The sequence below is a fragment of the Rhinichthys klamathensis genome, unplaced genomic scaffold, assembly GCF_029890125.1.
Source record: "Rhinichthys klamathensis goyatoka isolate OS25496 unplaced genomic scaffold, OSU_Roscu_1.1 h1tg000438l_1, whole genome shotgun sequence".
Classification (NCBI taxonomy): domain Eukaryota; kingdom Metazoa; phylum Chordata; class Actinopteri; order Cypriniformes; family Leuciscidae; genus Rhinichthys; species Rhinichthys klamathensis.
The window spans coordinates 784,556-802,616 of record NW_026606934.1 but is presented as its reverse complement, the minus strand read 5'-3'; the positions used below and the strand labels follow the sequence as shown (position 1 = coordinate 802,616).

Below are 18,061 nucleotides of genomic sequence, written 5' to 3'. Positions count from 1 at the left end.
TACTGAATTTCGTTTGTATTAAGGATACATAAAATGTTGTAATTTCCAAAGGACTGTCTAATTTTATTCCAACAAATGTTTAAAATGCCATTTTATGTTTAAAGTGGGGTGAAATATTGCATGGTGGAAATGTTCATGACAAAATTCTCCACAAATTAAATAAACCTTAGAGAGTGTAAAACGTTTTTTTAAGACAGCTTATTTTCGACAAAAATAACAGTGATCTAACTGTGTTAAACAGAACACGGGAATCTCCATAGAGTTCAATTTTGCTGAATATTTATTGATTTTATTATTATAATTTAAAGTCCCGTCATTTTTATCACTTAAAACTCCAAACTGACACCAAAATGACATATTTAAATGTTTTTTATTTGAAAAAAATTCTTCATGCCTTAAAATATCTTGAATGTAACTCGACACCCTTGCCTCATTTAGTAGTATACACAGTTATATTAATATTTTTTTGTATTTTAACACTTATTGTGGGCACTTGAACTGTTTGAATCATCAAAAATATAATGGACTTTGGACACTAACTCCAGTGAGTGATAATTCATGTAACATTTCCATAAACAGTTTCCATTACATCTGTTCTTATTTTTAAATACCTCTGTTTTTAAACAGATACATACATCTGTTCTTATTCTTTTAAGAAGTAGCCTCAAAGGTAAATGATTTTATATAGCTAATTTTGAATGTAATTCATTTTTAAAGTGATACACCCAAAAGTGAAACTTATCCCATCATTTACTCGCTCAAACCATAGTTGTACTATATGAGTTTCTTCTTTCAGACGAATACAATCAGAGTTTTATTAAAAATTATCCTGGCTTTTCCCAGCTTTATAATGGGAGTGAATGTACCTGAGATTTTGAAACCCAAAAAAGCGCATCCATCCATCATAACAGTACGCCTCCAGGGGTTAATAAAGGCCTTTGGAAGCATTTTTGAAAGAAAAATATCCATATTTATGACTAATCACTGGCTTCCAGTAGCGGCCGTAGGCGAGTCTAGTTCCGGTTGAAGAGTGACCTCTGACCCCACGCATGACCTCTGACCCGACGCACGACCTCTGACCCGACGCATTTTTGAGTGAACTAACAATTTAAACTAATCGCCCTTTAAGCCCCAACTGTCTTGAATTGAGCTGACCTCTTCATTATGCGCCTGATATGTTTGAAACCTATACATTATAGGCCTAGACATGTGACGCCCAAGGGTCAAATTAAAAGCTTTTGTCAGTTTATAGGCACAGTGATAACTACTGATAAAGAAGGAGTCTAAAAGGCTGTTTTCTAAGGCACAAAGCCAAAGCCGGGTCATCAGGGATATAAAAGAGACAGCTGAACTGGCGGACAGTTTTGTTGTTTAAAAATGGTCAAATGTAGTGTTAACTAGAGCAGTGGTTCCCAACCTTTTTTTGTCTGAGACCCCCTTTTCCCAAGAAAATATTTTAGGGCCCCCCTTCACATTTAATGATATTATCGCTCTTGTAAGCTTGCAGCAAGGATGACAAAATTTGTCGTTTTCAAACAAACGGTATGTTTACTGATATGTTTATGCACAAATAATAGCCTGTAATATTGAAAATACAATTAAAAAAACATCAGTAGGCCCCTTGTAATTTAAAAACGTAAGCCTAAGAGAAGCCTATATATTGGCCTTATTTTTGAAATGCAAAAAAACTAAAATATTCACAGTGGTGTATTGGTAAAAAAATGAAAGAAAATAGGCTATTACTAAATGACTGCTGTCTGGGGCCTCAATACTTGCAAGTTATTTGTGAGGCTTTATCAATGTGAGGCTTTATTTTTTAAGTTTTTAGCGCTATAGTGAGCGAAAATAAACTTGCGTTTATTAACAGAATAATGCGTCTTTCGGAAGAACATTGTAGCCGGAACTACTTCTCTCTGTGTACGTCTATGACGAGTCACGCAGGCACTGGGCTACTCCGCGGCGGCAGCGATCCGAACCAGTGTAAAATAGTCCCAATGTAAACACTTATTATAGGTGTACCATAGTGGTTCAGGATAAGACAAAAACACGGTTTGAAAAATGGATTCATGATGAACTCGCTCATTATATACATTTTGAACAGAAAAAAGTTAAGGACTTTTGTTTAATGCTCATTGCTCTTGTGGGGCGCGACCCTCCTGTTGGGAACCGATGAAATAGAGTTGCGCTGTCAGCTGGACGGATAATTGCAGTTTTTTTTATTTCTTTATTTTTTTATTTACTTGTTTACAGAATAAAATAACAAGACAAGCTATGAGACAAGACAAGCTATAGTTTTAGCTTTAAAAATAAACATTTACCCAATAATCATATTCACAAAACTGTGTGCATTTACCCTCAAAGACACATACAAAATATTCTGAGGTGTGATTCGTAAAATAATATCCATAGACCTTAAGCATAACTGTATACTGACCCAAAACTTAGCCACATATGGGCAAAAATAAAACAAATGCACCAAGTCCTCCTCCTCCTCCCCACAGAACCTGCAACAGGGATCCTTTATATCTGCCATTTGAATAAAGATTTTTTTGTTGCAATAATTTTAAATATTCTGGAATATGAATCAATTGTAGTTCTATAAATCGTTCTAAAGTAATCTTTCCACAAAATTGGATCATTAAATTCATCTTCCCAAAACCGGCAGATTCTGTGTGGAAAAAGTGATATTTAAATTACAAATATACATTATTTTATTTATCTTTACACCAGACAACCATTTTTGGCATCTTATTGGTGGGAGACAAACCATTGATTAATTCTTCTTACCATTTTGCAATTTTATTTTTCCAAGTTTTAGGAATTGCAGAAATCAGCTGGTTGAATTGATAACCGATCGATAATTGCAGGGTTAAAGCAAAAGGTTTCTGGACAAGAAAAACCCACAAAACCACACTGTAAACCCCAATGTTATCATTAATAAAGAAATCAAGTTATCATAACTTAACATTACTTACAATAGCAAGTTTTTGCATCAAAAATGAAACAGTTGTGTTTAATGTACTCATTTGGCAGCAACAGTCTTTCAGATTAAGATTTTAAGTGTTATGAACTCAAAATTTCAAGTTATTTAAATGATTCACTATGTGTCGGTTTAATATGATTGGCCGTGCCTGAAATTCTGCCTTGACAACACGCTGATTGGTCGATACACAAGGCAGTATTTTTTTTGTTCATCGTGAATTTGTTGATGCAGGCAGCAGGCCAGAGGGACTGACTGACACTGCATAAAACAGTCATTTAGGGGTTAAATCGGTCCTGTCCATCACGTACAGACATTTCAGGCCTCGCATTTGGATCAAGACTTTCAATTCCTGACGCCTGTAAATGGAATCTTTTTTTAATCGACGACTGTCTCAAGTCTCGACTCTCGAGCCTGTTCTCCCCCCTCCCCCGCAGCAGCCCCTGACTCACTGTAGTTCTTCTTGCGCGCGCAGAGCGTCCGGTATTTTCTGAGGCTGAGAAAACGTATGGTAAGTGTGAATTCATAAAACTATTTTAAATAACATGTTTGCCAGAACATAACATCACAATTTGTTCAATGTTGTAACAGTTTTTTTAAACTGTATTTTCTAGCCCGACGTTGTTTTCGAGCCGTTTATTCCCGCCCCTGCTCCATTCAAATCTTGCGCGCTGACAGCGCCCGGTATTTTCTGTGAGATTTACATCAGACTAAGGTAAGTGTGAATTAATAAAATCATTGTATAATGTTTACCATAACACAACGGCAAAGTTTTTCAATGTCATATTTTTTTCTGAACTGTATTTTAGCCCATTGCCTTCAGTTACTGCGTGCACTGACAGCGTCCTGTTTTTCCTTTCCAGACATTTATATCAGACGAAGGTAAGTGCAAATAAAAACTTTTTCATAAAACCTTTTTAAATAGAGTATTTAACAAAAACATAAGATTGAGTGTTGTTGATTTAAATTGAGTGCGTTTATGTTTGAGTTGTTAACGTATTCTCCTTTGACAAATCAGCAGACACTTTCTTCTCAACTGTCCTCAGAGGCTTCAGAAACAGTAACTCACTGAAGGAAGAACTGCAGCTGACTTGATTCATGTGAGGCAAACAAGTTTTTTAGCAACATACTTAAAATGATATCATAATTGTTGAAGTGCAGTGTAAATTTCACTCCTTTTGTTTGTTTCAATGTTCTAGTAAGTGTAGAAATCTACCATGTACTTAGTTTTATTATGATGTAATTTACTGTGTATATATATATGATTGTTTTTAGGCCAGGTGGTAAACGCTGCCATTCTTCACGAATAGGCTACTGCTGCTCTTCAAAGATCTGAGTCATCAATAAGGTAAAGCACACAGAAAGAGTTTTTGTTTGAATACAATTCAGTTTCCCAAGTTATCTTGTATTTTATTTAGTTACTGAAACGGCAAGAAAGCACTTTGACTTGCTTTGATTATTTCCATTCTTGTTGCTGTCCAACTAGCAACATTCCTTTGTATTGTTACATTTTTATTATTATATCACTCTAACCTGTGCTTAAACAATGAGTACTGTACGATGTATTAAAAGAAAATGCGTCTTAATTATTTTTTTTATTTTAATCACAGGATCCTTCGATCCCTGCCCCAACCATTCATCTAAAGGACTGCGGCAATGAGACCCTTTGGACCAACAGTGGCAGTTTACCCAGGATGAGATCTCGCTGATGTTAGCCTGCAGTACTGACACATTTTTTGGTTTTCCAGCATATTTTGAAATTTTGAACCCATTCTAAAAGTGACTGTATGATGTTGAGATCTATCTATTGACACCGAGGACAACTGAGGGACACACACAACTATTACAAAGGGTGAAAGATAAGTAGATGACAATATTTACAATAACAGACAATGTCTGTTGTTGTTCATTACACTGTGTTTTTAATTGTTCTGGTCAATTGTTCTGATCTGGTCAATTTCACTTTTCAATTAAAATTTTTAATCAATTGATTTAATTTACTGCAAGTATTGTAATTGTATTTTTTACTGATTAAATGTTAATATACAATGTTCAGTCAGTATGCATTATAGAAGTTAAGATATGTAATGTAAGCCTAATAAAGCTGTTGTGAAAAACAAAACTTGGTTTAATGATTTATAATTTATTTAAAATGTATTTAATAATAAGTAAACAACAAAATATAACCTGGAAAATTTGAGTTTACTCCATTTGCCTTTTAAGTTATCTTTACTTAAACATTTAAGTTAATTCAATGAGAAGACCACATTAGGTCAACTCAATTAATTAAGTTTGAATTTTCCCATTACTCAAAAAAACTTACGCAACCACTTTCCTCAAATCATTTGAGTAGTCTCAACTTATTAGGGTTTACAGTGCAGGACGGTGAATTAAATTATATATTTTGTTCATGGCAATATGCATTTAAATTGAGTTGCAGTGCTTCCTCAGCCAAGATTTGTTAATACGTTTTCATTTTTATATTTATTCATATTATATTTTTTATTCATTTAGAATATTTTTGCTCAATGATGTGCTGATTCTGAATTCGTTATTCATAATAAAAATAAGTATTTCTATTCCGACACTTGTGACATAACAGATGCTTATCAGAGTGATGAGGGATGTGATCTCATAACCTCCGGAGAGATGTTATTTAAAATTGTTTTGGTACATAATGTGCGTGAGAGCAATCCCATAACCTTCTAATTTTGTATCTAAATCATTTTTTTGGGAAGATTTGATAAGCTTATTCCATCTGTTTTATGTCAGAGGTATACATTTTTGACAATCGTTAGGAAAACATATTCATCATGGAGTCATGGGATACTATTTTCCTACATTTGTACATGGGAATGAAGCATTTTAAGTGTTCTTATCTAGTGTCTCCCACCAAGTCTGTCTCATGCATTTTAGTTTTTTTTTTTTTTCACATGATGATGGACAAGAATGAGTGCGAGTACATTTTGTGCACGTGTGTGTGGTCATACCCTTGTTTTGATGAGTAACGTCTTCTGCTTCCAGATTCTACTTTAGCAGGGAATAAGGAAAGGTATGTTATTGCATTGCACCTCGGATGCCTATAAAACTCCTTAAAAACACACACATTTATAACAGATGTGAGCCAAAGAAGTGTTGTGAGACGTTTTCTCAACGTATTTCTCACACTCTAAAAAATGCTGGGTTGTTTCAACCCAAATTTGGGTCAAATATGGACAAACCCAAATGTTGGGTTAAAAATGTCATTTAAAATTTTAACCCAACTTTCACTTTCAACTGTAAATTTTTTAATTACATTTTTATCCCAACATTTGGGTTTGTCCATATTTGACCCAAATTTGGGTTGAAACAACCCAGCATTTTTTAGAGTGGTCCAAAGCCCTCAAGATATTAATACCAACCTCAGTCAAACTAGTATATGATTAATATTTCTCTGCAAAACCCATCAGTTATACATTTCAAAGCAGAAACGGCTCGAATTAAATGCACGTTTGTTTCTCTTTAAAGTTAAATATAGAGATTCATAAATGTTTAAATAAAACAGTATCCTTACATGAACAAAGAGAATTACACACTCTGTCATTAGCTGAACATTTTAATGTTTATGAACAATGATATTTACATATGTAGACAGGAATATAAAGAGAAACATGTTCTGGATGATTATATGCAAATATTCTATACATGCAATAAAGTAAAATATTGGCATAAAAGCATAAAATATTGTGATAAAACAAGGGTAAATGACTGATTTATAATATTCATAATATATTACAATACATTCAGAATATATTATAAAAAAAAAAAAAAAAAGAATAATTGCTTTTAGTTTCTTGGTCAAACAAAAAAAACATTTTTAACAAATATTTCCAAAAATGGTAACAAAACATATATAAAAATAAAAATAATAAAAACATTACCCTGTGTATGTATGTATGCATGTATATGTATGGCCATGTGCTATTAATAATTACATTTATTTTAGCAATATGGTCACTAAACCATGGCAGTGTTGGCTATTAGCATCAACATCAACTGTTTTCAAACAAATTCACACACAGATTCCTTATTCATGTGTCATTTAGCAACAGTCACACAAAAATCCTCAAATATTTGGTCCAAGCTGGATGCCATGACAACCATGACATCATCCAGAAAGCCACAATCAATTTGACAGCACTTGTACAGGAGGGCAGAAATTGCATAATCATCTTTACAACACGGCCTTTCCTTTGCATGGAAACCAACAACGTCAACTTTGCTTTTGTGCTTCCCCTTATCATGCCTCAGTCCGCTCATGTATTTTTCTTAATCGCACAGAAGCAAAGGCAGTCTCACAGGCTCATACTTTGAATTGCACTACAATACTGTGGCGCAGAAAGCAAGTAAGGATTGTCTGTTTACAAAATAAACATGTTGGATTTATGCTGGAATGTATTGCAACATATTTAAATCCCCCCTGTAGTCGATAATTTGATCCTTTAAAACTCATCGTTGATCACCAAAACGGTATATTAAAAAAAAAATTCCCGTGGAAAAAAAATTCTTCATACCTTAAAATAGCTGGAATGCAAATCTACACACGCTGCTTCATGAATATGCTAATTAGCCCCGCCTCCACTCAGAGATTCACTCGCCAACTTACTGAGGTAAACGCTGCACAATGGTATCGTATTGTTAGCTTGTTATCAATCGCGAGATACACTCAAAAAATGCTGGGTTGTTTCAACCCAAATTGGGGTCAAATATGGACAAACCCAACCATTGGGTTAAAAAAAATGTTATTAAAATTTGTAACCCAACGGTTGGATTCGTCCATAATTGACCCAAATTTGGGTTAAAACAACCCTGCATTTTTTAGAGTGATGAAGTCAGAATTGTGAGAAATAAAGTCGCAATTGCGAGAAATAAAGTCGCAATTGCGAGAAAAAAGACAGAATTGCGACTTTTTATCTCACAATTCTGACTTTTTTTCTCACAATTGTGAGTTTACATCTTGCAATTCTGACTTTATAACACATAATTGCAAGTTTATTTCTCGAAATTCTGACATCTTTTTCAGAATTGTGAGTTATCAGGCCAATTCTAAGAGGAAAAACTTTTTTCCCCTCAGACTAGTTTATATCTCACAATTCTGACTTTATAACACGCAATTGGGACTTTTATATCAATCAATTCTGACTTTATATCTCGCAATTGTGAGAAAAAAAGTCAGAATTGTGAGATAAAAAGTCGTAATTACCTTTTTTATTTTTCATTCTGTGGCGGAAACAAGCTTCCATAGTATCGCTCTTTACAACATGGGACACATAACGGTAATTAATATGATTAGCCTTTTGCTTGACTATGTTATTAGACAGCTAATAATGTGCTGCTAATGTTTACATTTATGCATTTAGCAGACGGTTTTATCCAAAGCGACTTACATTGCATTTCAAGGTACATATTTTACATTTTTATCAGTTCTCAGTTCTACCGGAAAGCTATGTCCCGTATCTCAGTCTGCCTTCTAACAATCATCAGAAACGCTTTCAACATAACAGAACGTCAGTGGAGAAAGGTATTTAGTTCATCATTATAACATCGTAATACACATCATATGGCTAAATCTACCTGATTTTTCATATCAACAGAAGAATATCCTGGAGACTCCCCTGCTAGTTAATGACAGGTTGATCTGATTGGTTACAAGGTCGTTTGTGACATCAGAAACACCGTCGATTTCAAACCGTGTTTTTGAGACTGTCTTTGTTTCACTGCAGTTTTAAGGAGAAAATACTCAGCAATGCTGTCGACTTATGAGTTGCCACATGGTTTGTCTTAAAGCGTATTAAAAACACCACATAGACACATAAACAACATTAAAAGCTGTATTTACACCACAGGGGGACTTTAAAACACAGATGCACTAAGCTAGCACGCCTTGCACGTTGGTGTCGCGCAGGACGTAGCCCTCGGTGTCTCGGTCACAGTGTGTCGGCGAGCTCTTATGGGGACAGAGGAGGGCGTGGAAATGCCTTCGAAAAGTTTCCGACAGACATGCGTACAGGATTGGATTGGCGCAGCTCCACGAATACGACAGCAGCACCACAAACTCAAAGCCACGTGTGAAATCCGGCGCCAGATCCGTTCGGTGCAGAGAGCAAAAGTTCAAGACGTAGAACGGCAGCCAGCAAACGCCAAACACCAAAACAACCGCCACCACCATCTTAGTAACCTGTTTCTCCAGCCTGTGACTCTCCAGCGAAGAAGACGTTTGCGTTCTGGCGTTTCTCAGAGTCACTAACAGTGCCGTGTAAAACACAATCATCACGGTGAAGGGCAAAGCAAAGCCCAATACAAACGTGTAGCTGAGAAAGGTCAACCACCAGGTGTCAGATGCGACGTGAGGGTCAACGGTGCACAAACCGTAGTTAGCAGAGAAGTTAATAGCCATTGGAAGCACGGGAAATAGAGAGATAAACCACATTAATGCAGCGATGATCTTCGCCCGTCGTGGCGTCCGCCAACGAGCGAATCGCATCGGGTCTACCAGCGCCATGTAGCGGTCAACACTCATTACCGTCAGGCAGAACACGCTTGTGAATTGATTAATGCCGTCTAGAACCATAACCAGCTTGCAAACGGCATCTCCGAAGATCCACTGGTCTTGGAAGTTTTGGATAGCGATAAACGGGAGTCCTACCATGAAAAGTCCATCAGCCAAAGCCAAGTTGAAAATGTAGACGGTGGTCGCCGAAGACATTTTGTCCAGCTTTAGGATGGTGATTATAACCAGCGAGTTCCCGGCCAATCCCACGATGCAAACTGCCAGGTACATCACGACCATGGTGACGCTGAACGCGTCGAAGTCCTCCTGGATGTAGACGTTGTTTATCGCGGCACCTAGAAGCGACACGTTGTCGTAAAACATTTCCAAAGGCACTGCCGTTTCCATTTGTAGTCCTTATAGTTCAAACGTATTACAAGAACCAGGGTTAGTTCTTGATCTCCACCTTGTCCTTGAAGGCTTACTTTCCCATCTTGAGAACTGAAGAAATTTCAAAGGTAAAACACATTTCACCCCAAAAAACCTGGGAGGATATTTGTTGAAATATCTCCAAACTCTAGTTGGTGTCAGACCCTCCTGTGGAGATCTTATATATCCCAAAGTGTATGTGTGTGTGTGTGTGTGTGTGTCTAAGTCATCCGTCGACTCTGATAAGCTGCGCCGGCTCGTTCCAATCCGCTGTTATGAGGTTTCCAGGGTGCCATCTGTTACAATACTTTTGTTTTCATAACTAAACACTCTTGTCAGAAGGTCCATCCAGCCTCTTTCTTTCACACTCCCTTGTTCACTCCCTCTCGTTTTCCTCCTTCACTCCACCCCTACGTTTCCTCCCTTTCCTCGCAGTTCAGTGGGGGGTCAATCTGAGCCGATCAACCCCCAACTTCTCCTATGGGCCACCCACTTTACAAATACGTCCCCATCGGATGAGTGATGAATCTGGCCTGTCTGCGTTTCCCCCCTCCACTGTTTATATTTCTGGCTGATTGTCTTTGTTTGTTGGTCAGTGAATCATCTATCACGCGCACAAGGCCTCAGTGGGTGGAAGCGCTTGCAGATAAAAGGGCAAGAGTAATGAGCGATCACCTTAGTCCTGTTCCTCTTCTGACACGCATTGTTGGAATGCCAGTGAACTTCCCAAGAAATGCGAGAAAACAGTAACTGAGGGAGGTAATGATTAGGCTCATACATACTCACCTCACTGACCACAAGCACTGTTTTAGGAGAGATTATGCAATATGCAAATTGTTTTGGAGGTCATTCTACTCCCAATTCCATGAATCATTCCTACAATTTTGGAACTTTCCATTGGCATGTTGAGCTTATGTCGAGGTTTAAGGGGCCTCAAGTGACTTTGTGTTGCTGAAGACAGGTATCAAGTCCTCTCCAATAAATCTACATGGCCAGCGTTTGGTTTCACTGTTCTGGGCTTGAGTTTTCTTGTATCTGTTAACTAGGAACATACCGGTTTTTACAAATACCATGCTGTAGTTTCTAAGAATTGTAAAAAAAGAACCAGGACGTGATTGGAAATATTCTGAAACCTTTCATTCAAAAGCATTTAATGCATGTTCTAAACAATGCTGGGTTGTTTTAACCCAAATTTGGGTCACATATGGACAAACCCAAATGTTGGGTTAAAATGTAATAAAAAAAATTAACCCAACTTCAACTTTCACTTTCAACTGTAAATTTTTTTAATTACATTTTTAACCCAACATTTGGGTTTGTCCATATTTGACCCAAATTTGGGTTGAAACAACCCAGCATTTTTTAGAGTGTCATCTGTGTTTCTTATCTTTATTCATTTGTCTTGTATGCTTTTGTTATATGTGTGTTCTTTAATTAGTAAAACAGTGTATGCTGAGGTACATTCAACAAAATGCTGGGTTGTTTCAACCCATGTTTGGGTCAAATATGTACAAACCCGACCGTTGGGTTTGAAATTTAATTTTAAAATTTAAACCAACGGTTGGGTTTGTCCATATTTGACCCAAACATGGGTTGAAACAAACCAGCATTTTGTAAAATGTAGTAAAAATGAATGAATGAAATGTAGTTGTGAAAAATGAATGAAAATTAGGTATTTAAATACAGCATGAGTCTTATTAAATAGCACTGCATTTGCTTCATCATATCACTTGATAGATTGTTTTGCCAGTTATCAAATTAAAGCATAGTTTAGGATATGGTTAATTGTAAGTGTTGCACTCACTCCAAACTTAATGAGTCTCTTATGCATGTAGATATAATGTATTTTAACATAAAAATGGCAGAGATTGTACAATCATTATATATTCAATATGAGCTTAGCATTAAAGGGTAAGTTCACCCAAAAATGAAAATTATTTTATAATTGAATCACCCTCAAGCCTTCCTAGGTGTATATGACTTTCTTCTTTCAGCCGAACACAATCAGAGTTATATTAAAACATTTCCAAACTTTATAATGGGAGTGAATGGTACCTTAGATTTTGAAACCCAAAAAAGCGCATCCATCCATCATAACAGTAATCCATACGACTCCAGGGGTCAATAAAGGCCTTCTGAAGTGAAGCCATGTGTTTTTGTAAGAAAAATATCCGTATTCATAACTTTATAAACTGTAATCACTGGCTGTAACGGCCGAAAGCTAGTCTAGTTCCAGCGGAAGAGTGACCTCTGACACGACTCATGACCTCTGACCCGACACATGACGTGGGAGTAGCGTAAGCTCAGGTGAGAGTCGACGACCTCTGACCCGACACATGACCTCTGACCCGACACATGACGTAAGAGTAGCGTAAGCTCAGGTGAGAGTCGACGACCTCTGACCCGACACATGACCTCTGACCCGACACATGACGTAGAAGTAGCGTAAGCTCAGGTGAGAGTCGACGACCTCTGACCCGACACATGACCTCTGACCCGACACATGACGTAAGAGTAGCGTAAGCTCAGGTGAGAGTCGACGACCTCTGACCCGAAACATGACCTCTGACCCGACACATGACGTAAGAGTAGCGTAAGCTCAGGTGAGAGTCGACGACCTCTGACCCGACACATGACCTCTGACCCGACACATGACGTAGGAGTAGCGTAAGCTCAGGTGAGAGTCGACGACCTCTGACCAGACACATGACCTCTGACCCGACACATGACCTCTGACCCGACACATGACGTAGGAGTAGCGTAAGCTCAGGTGAGAGTCGATGACCTCTGACCAGACACATGACCTCTGACCCGACACATGACGTGGGAGTAGCGTAAGCTCAGGTGAGTCGACGACCTCTGACCAGACACATGACCTCTGACCCGACACATGACGTAGGACTAGCGTAAGCTCAGGTGAGAGTCAATGACCTCTGACCAGACACATGACCTCTGACCCGACACATGACGTGGGAGTAGCGTAAGCTCAGGTGAGTCTACGACCTCTGACCAGACACATGACCTCTGACCCGACACATGACGTAGGACTAGCGTAAGCTCAGGTGAGTCGACGACATCTGACCCGACACATGACGTAGGAGTAGCGTAAGCTCAGGTGAGAGTCGATGACCTCTGACCAGACACATGACCTCTGACCCGACACATGACGTGGGAGTAGCGTAAGCTCAGGTGAGTCGACGACCTCTGACCCGACACATGACCTCTGACCCGACACATGACATAGAAGTAGCGTAAGCTCAGGTGAGTCGACGACCTCTGACCCGACACATGACCTCTGACCCGACACATGACGTAGGAGTAGTGTAAGCTCAGGTGAGAGTCGATGACCTCTCACCAGACACATGACCTCTGACCCGACACATGACGTGGGAGTAGCGTAAGCTCAGGTGAGTCGACGACCTCTGACCCGACACATGACCTCTGACCCGACACATGACATAGAAGTAGCGTAAGCTCAGGTGAGTCGACGACCTCTGACCCGACACATGACCTCTGACCCGACACATGACGTGGGAGTAGTGTAAGCTCAGGTGAGAGTCGACGACCTCTGACCCGACACATGACCTCTGACCCGACACATGACATAGAAGTAGCGTAAGCTCAGGTGAGTCGACGACCTCTGACCCGACACATGACCTCTGACCCGACACATGACGTAGGAGTAGTGTAAGCTCAGGTGAGAGTCGATGACCTCTGACCAGACACATGACCTCTGACCCGACACATGACGTAGGAGTAGTGTAAGCTCAGGTGAGAGTCGATGACCTCTGACCAGACACATGACCTCTGACCCGACACATGACGTGGGAGTAGCGTAAGCTCAGGTGAGTCGACGACCTCTGACCAGACACATGACCTCTGACCCGACACATGACGTAGGAGTAGCGTAAGCTCAGGTGAGAGTCGATGACCTCTGACCAGACACATGACCTCTGACCCGACACATGACGTGGGAGTAGCGTAAGCTCAGGTGAGTCGACGACCTCTGACCAGACACATGACCTCTGACCCGACACATGACGTAGGAGTAGCGTAAGCTCAGGTGAGTCGACGACCTCTGACCCGACACATGACCTCTGACCCGACATATGACGTAGGAGTAGCGTAAGCTCAGGTGAGTCGACGATCTCTGACCAGACACATGACCTCTGACCCGACACATGACGTAGGAGTAGCGTAAGCTCAGGTGAGTCGACGACCTCTGACCAGACACATGACCTCTGACCCGACACATGACGTAGGAGTAGCGTAAGCTCAGGTGAGTCGACGACCTCTGACCCGACACATGACCTCTGACCCGACACATGACGTAGGAGTAGCGTAAGCTCAGGTGAGGGTCGACGACCTCTGACCCGACACATGATGAAGGAGTAGCGTAAGCTAAGGTGAGAGTCGACACCTCTCGCGGTTCAAACAACAAACTCAAGCTCCTCCCACATTTCTCCTTAAAAACTCTCATTTTAGATTTATAATTCCTGACTCGTGTTTTGTTTTGCTCTATCCTCTACACTTCTGCATTCATCAATAGAGAGCCTAAGTCCCTCCCCTTCCGGTCGACCACCATGGGACCTTATTTCGGAAAAATATTGTATGGTAGTAAAATGGCGAGAGACAACAAATATTTTGATCTCGTTTGAATTGTGCCCTGAATTACACATATGATGTTTGTCAATTTAAAAGATACATTTTAAAGTCAAGAAAGTCGCAGTTTGATGTGAAACTGTTGAGGTATAAGACTGTGAAAATATGTAATTACAAAGACTACAAACCCCAAAGGCGCACATTTTCTCTCAATGAATGAAGCTAACTTTACTGAAGCTAACTTTACCGAAGCTAACTTTACTGAAGCTAACTTTACTGAAGCTCACTTTACTCTGAAGCTAACTTTACTGAAGCTAACTTTACTGAAGCTAACTTTACTGAAGCTCACTTTACTCTGAAGCTAACTTTACTGAAGCGATCTTTACTGAAGCTCACTTTACTGAAGCTAACTTTACTCTGAAGCTAACTTTACTGAAGCTAACTTTACTGAAGCTAACTTTACCGAAGCTAACTTTGAAGCTAACGTCTGTCATTGTTTCTATAGTCTTACGTTATAATCGTAATGTTACGCCGTCATGCCTGAGTGTTTTGTACCAGACTGCACACACACGAGCAGCGGATCTCGCTCGTTGTTTCGCTTCCCGGGAGATGTAGTTCATTGAGCGATTTTCACATACAACTAAATGTTACTCTTCTGTTTTATGACAAACTGCGACTTTCTTGACTTTCAGAATTATCTTTTAAATTGACAAACATCACATGTGTAATTCAGGGCACAGTTCAGACAGAATAAAAAGATAAGCTGTCTCTCGCATTGACTATCATACATATTTTTTCCAAAATAAGGTCCTGTGAGCCGGAAGCAGAGGGGAGGGACTTAGGCTCTCTATACATCAAGTGTCGGGTCAGAGGTCACTTGTCATGTGTCGGGTCAGAGGTCATGCGTCGGGTCAGAGGTCACTTGTCATGCGTCGGGTCAGAGGTCATGCGTCAGGTCAGAGGTCACTCGTCATGTGTCGGGTCAGAGGTCATGCGTCAGGTCAGAGCTCACTCATCATGTGTGGGGTCAGAGGTCATGCGTCGGGTCAGAGGTCACTTGTCATGCGTTGGGTCAGAGCTCACTCATCATGTGTCGGGTCAGAGGTCATGCGTCGGGTCAGAGGTCACTTGTCATGCCTCAGGTCAGAGCTCACTCATCATGTGTCGGGTCAGAGGTCATGCGTCGGGTCAAAGGTCACTTGTCATGCGTCGGGTCAGAGCTCACTCATCATGTGTCGGGTCAGAGGTCATGCGTCGGGTCAGAGGTCACTTGTCATGCGTCAGGTCAGAGGTCATGCATCGGGTCAGAGCTCACTCATCATGTGTCGGGTCAGAGGTCATGCGTCGGGTCAGAGGTCACTTGTCATGCGTGATTATAAAGTTATAAATATGTATATTTCTCTTACAAAAACGCATGGCTTCGCTTCAGAAGTTCTTTATTAACCCCTGGAGGCGTATGGATTACTGTTATGATGGATGGATGCGCTTTTTGGGGCTTTAAAATCTCAGGTACCATTCACTCCCATTATAAAGCTGGGAAGAGCCAGGATATTTTTTATAGTAATATAACGCCGATTGTGTTTGGCTGAAAGAAGAAGGTCATATACACATGGCTTGAGGGAGAGTAAATTATGGGATTTTTGGGTGAACTATCCCTTTAAGTGAATGATAATTCTACCTACAAATAAAAGCAGTATTTTAAAGTCGAATTGTGTTCTTTATTTATCTCATTAACATTATTTCTGTTTTTCAGTGATACTGAAATTACTCCCCTTTTATCTTACATCTTTCTTCTTTGATCTCATTTCTTATGGTTTATCATGGCTCTGAATTAGTTTAATTAAGTTAATTAGTTTATTAAAAAGTGATGCTTTATTTGCCATCTTGCATTTTACCTTGAGTTCGACAAATTTGTTTATGAGCTGCTGCAAAGCCACAACAATTGTACTATTTCAACTATTAGAGGAATCCAGTATAATTTATTCAAAGTATTTTGTCACAATAAAAAAACACAGTTCATGCTCTGTCATTTTAATATTTCAAAAAACTTCAAACCCTATTTCACAAAGATCAACATGAGCAGTTCATATGGTAAATGAATCACATTGTCATGAAAGAAACAAAAATATGCTCACCATAAAAAAAAATATAAAAAAATAAAATGTGATGTGAAGCATGAGGATACATAACCAGTGCGTTTCTAAGAAAGCCAATCGTTATCAAGAAAGAAAATTGGATCAAATAAACGAGAGCAGAGATGAAAGATAAGAGTAATAAGAGCAAATATAAAGGAACTAATAATTAAAGCACACACATGACAAAAATTAAAAGATAAAGGACTAGCGATGAGAGACTGATTATGCTGGAATATATATATAAAATACATTTTATAATTGTATCATTGAAGGGATTGGAAAATGATTTGAAAGGGGTTCAAACTCAGGTTGTCTGAATATAAAGCAACATGAAAATATCAGAGTTGCACTTAATTTTTAATAGTTAATTTAATTCACTTTTCTGACCACATGCAGCAAGTGACGTCACCATGTCAAGAAGTAAATTACAAGTTCTTTATGATTTTGAACCTTAATTAATGTTTAAATTTCTTTTAATTTAAGTAATGCCCTCTTTCTTTTTTCCCCATTCTCGTTTATTTTACTGTCTAGTTCTGTTTTTGTTTTGTGCTATGGTGTTTGTGAAGTGTTTTCTTTTACTTTTCTTTATATTTGTGTTATTTGTTACTAATTGTTGTGTTCTAATTTGGTTGTTTCACACAGTAAACTGAATGTTCAAATAAAGCATAAAAGAAGTTCTTTATGATATTATGTTTTCAGTGCTGTTGTATTCATTTTTACAAAAGGCTAACACACCATTTTCTCCCAATATAATGTTCCAACTTCTTCCAGAACAATCTTGCATGGAGGCAAATGTACAGCAACTGAAGTATTTTTTTAAAAAATTTGTTTACACCTGTACAAATTATTAACCTATATATGCAAACTTCATTTTTTTTTTGATTGAAGAAATATCAAAACAAACAATAGAAATAGAATACAATACAATACATTTCAAATGCTAGTGGGAGGTATAAACATAATACTTTAAAGAGTGTACATGTACAATCCTAATAGCTTTTTGTTTCTTCGAGGGCAATATGATATGATATAATGCTTCACTTCATTTTTAAATGCAATAAAACATGTTTTTTCCACTGAAAATTTGCATTCATGAATGTGAAATTTAGCCATCAAAATAAAAATAATAATACAATAAATGCGGGGTTGTTTCTCTTTGGAGTTTACAACAATACAAGTAGAACATCTTTCCACAATAATGTCAGATTTCCATCAACATTTCCAACAATGAGTCAAGTACATTTTGCCAAAAAAAAAAAAAGACACATAAGGACAGTGCCAAGATAAATGAACAGCTATCTCTGCAAACTATGCAAACCTCATCCGATGACATGTGGAACACAGCTGACGTGGCCACTTTAAAACTCCGCAGCGTGTGAATTACCC

The 18,061-nt window shown here is 38.7% G+C and overlaps 1 protein-coding gene across 1 annotated transcript; it reads right to left on the bottom strand.

Annotated features, from left to right (window-relative positions):
- Positions 1-8,876: 8,876 nt before the first annotated feature.
- On the bottom strand, positions 8,877-9,919 carry LOC130071371 (somatostatin receptor type 2). The gene has a single exon (XM_056236117.1). It carries the CDS (start codon positions 9,915-9,917, stop codon positions 8,889-8,891), a length of 1,029 nt encoding a protein of 342 aa, XP_056092092.1. The 5' UTR covers positions 9,918-9,919; the 3' UTR covers positions 8,877-8,888.
- Between the last annotated feature and the right edge of the window lie 8,142 nt (positions 9,920-18,061).

Coding starts and splice junctions, on each gene's coding strand:
- LOC130071371 (XM_056236117.1), bottom strand. CDS start 9,917: ATGGAAACGGCAGTGCCTTTGGAAATGTTTTACGACAACGTGTCGCTT.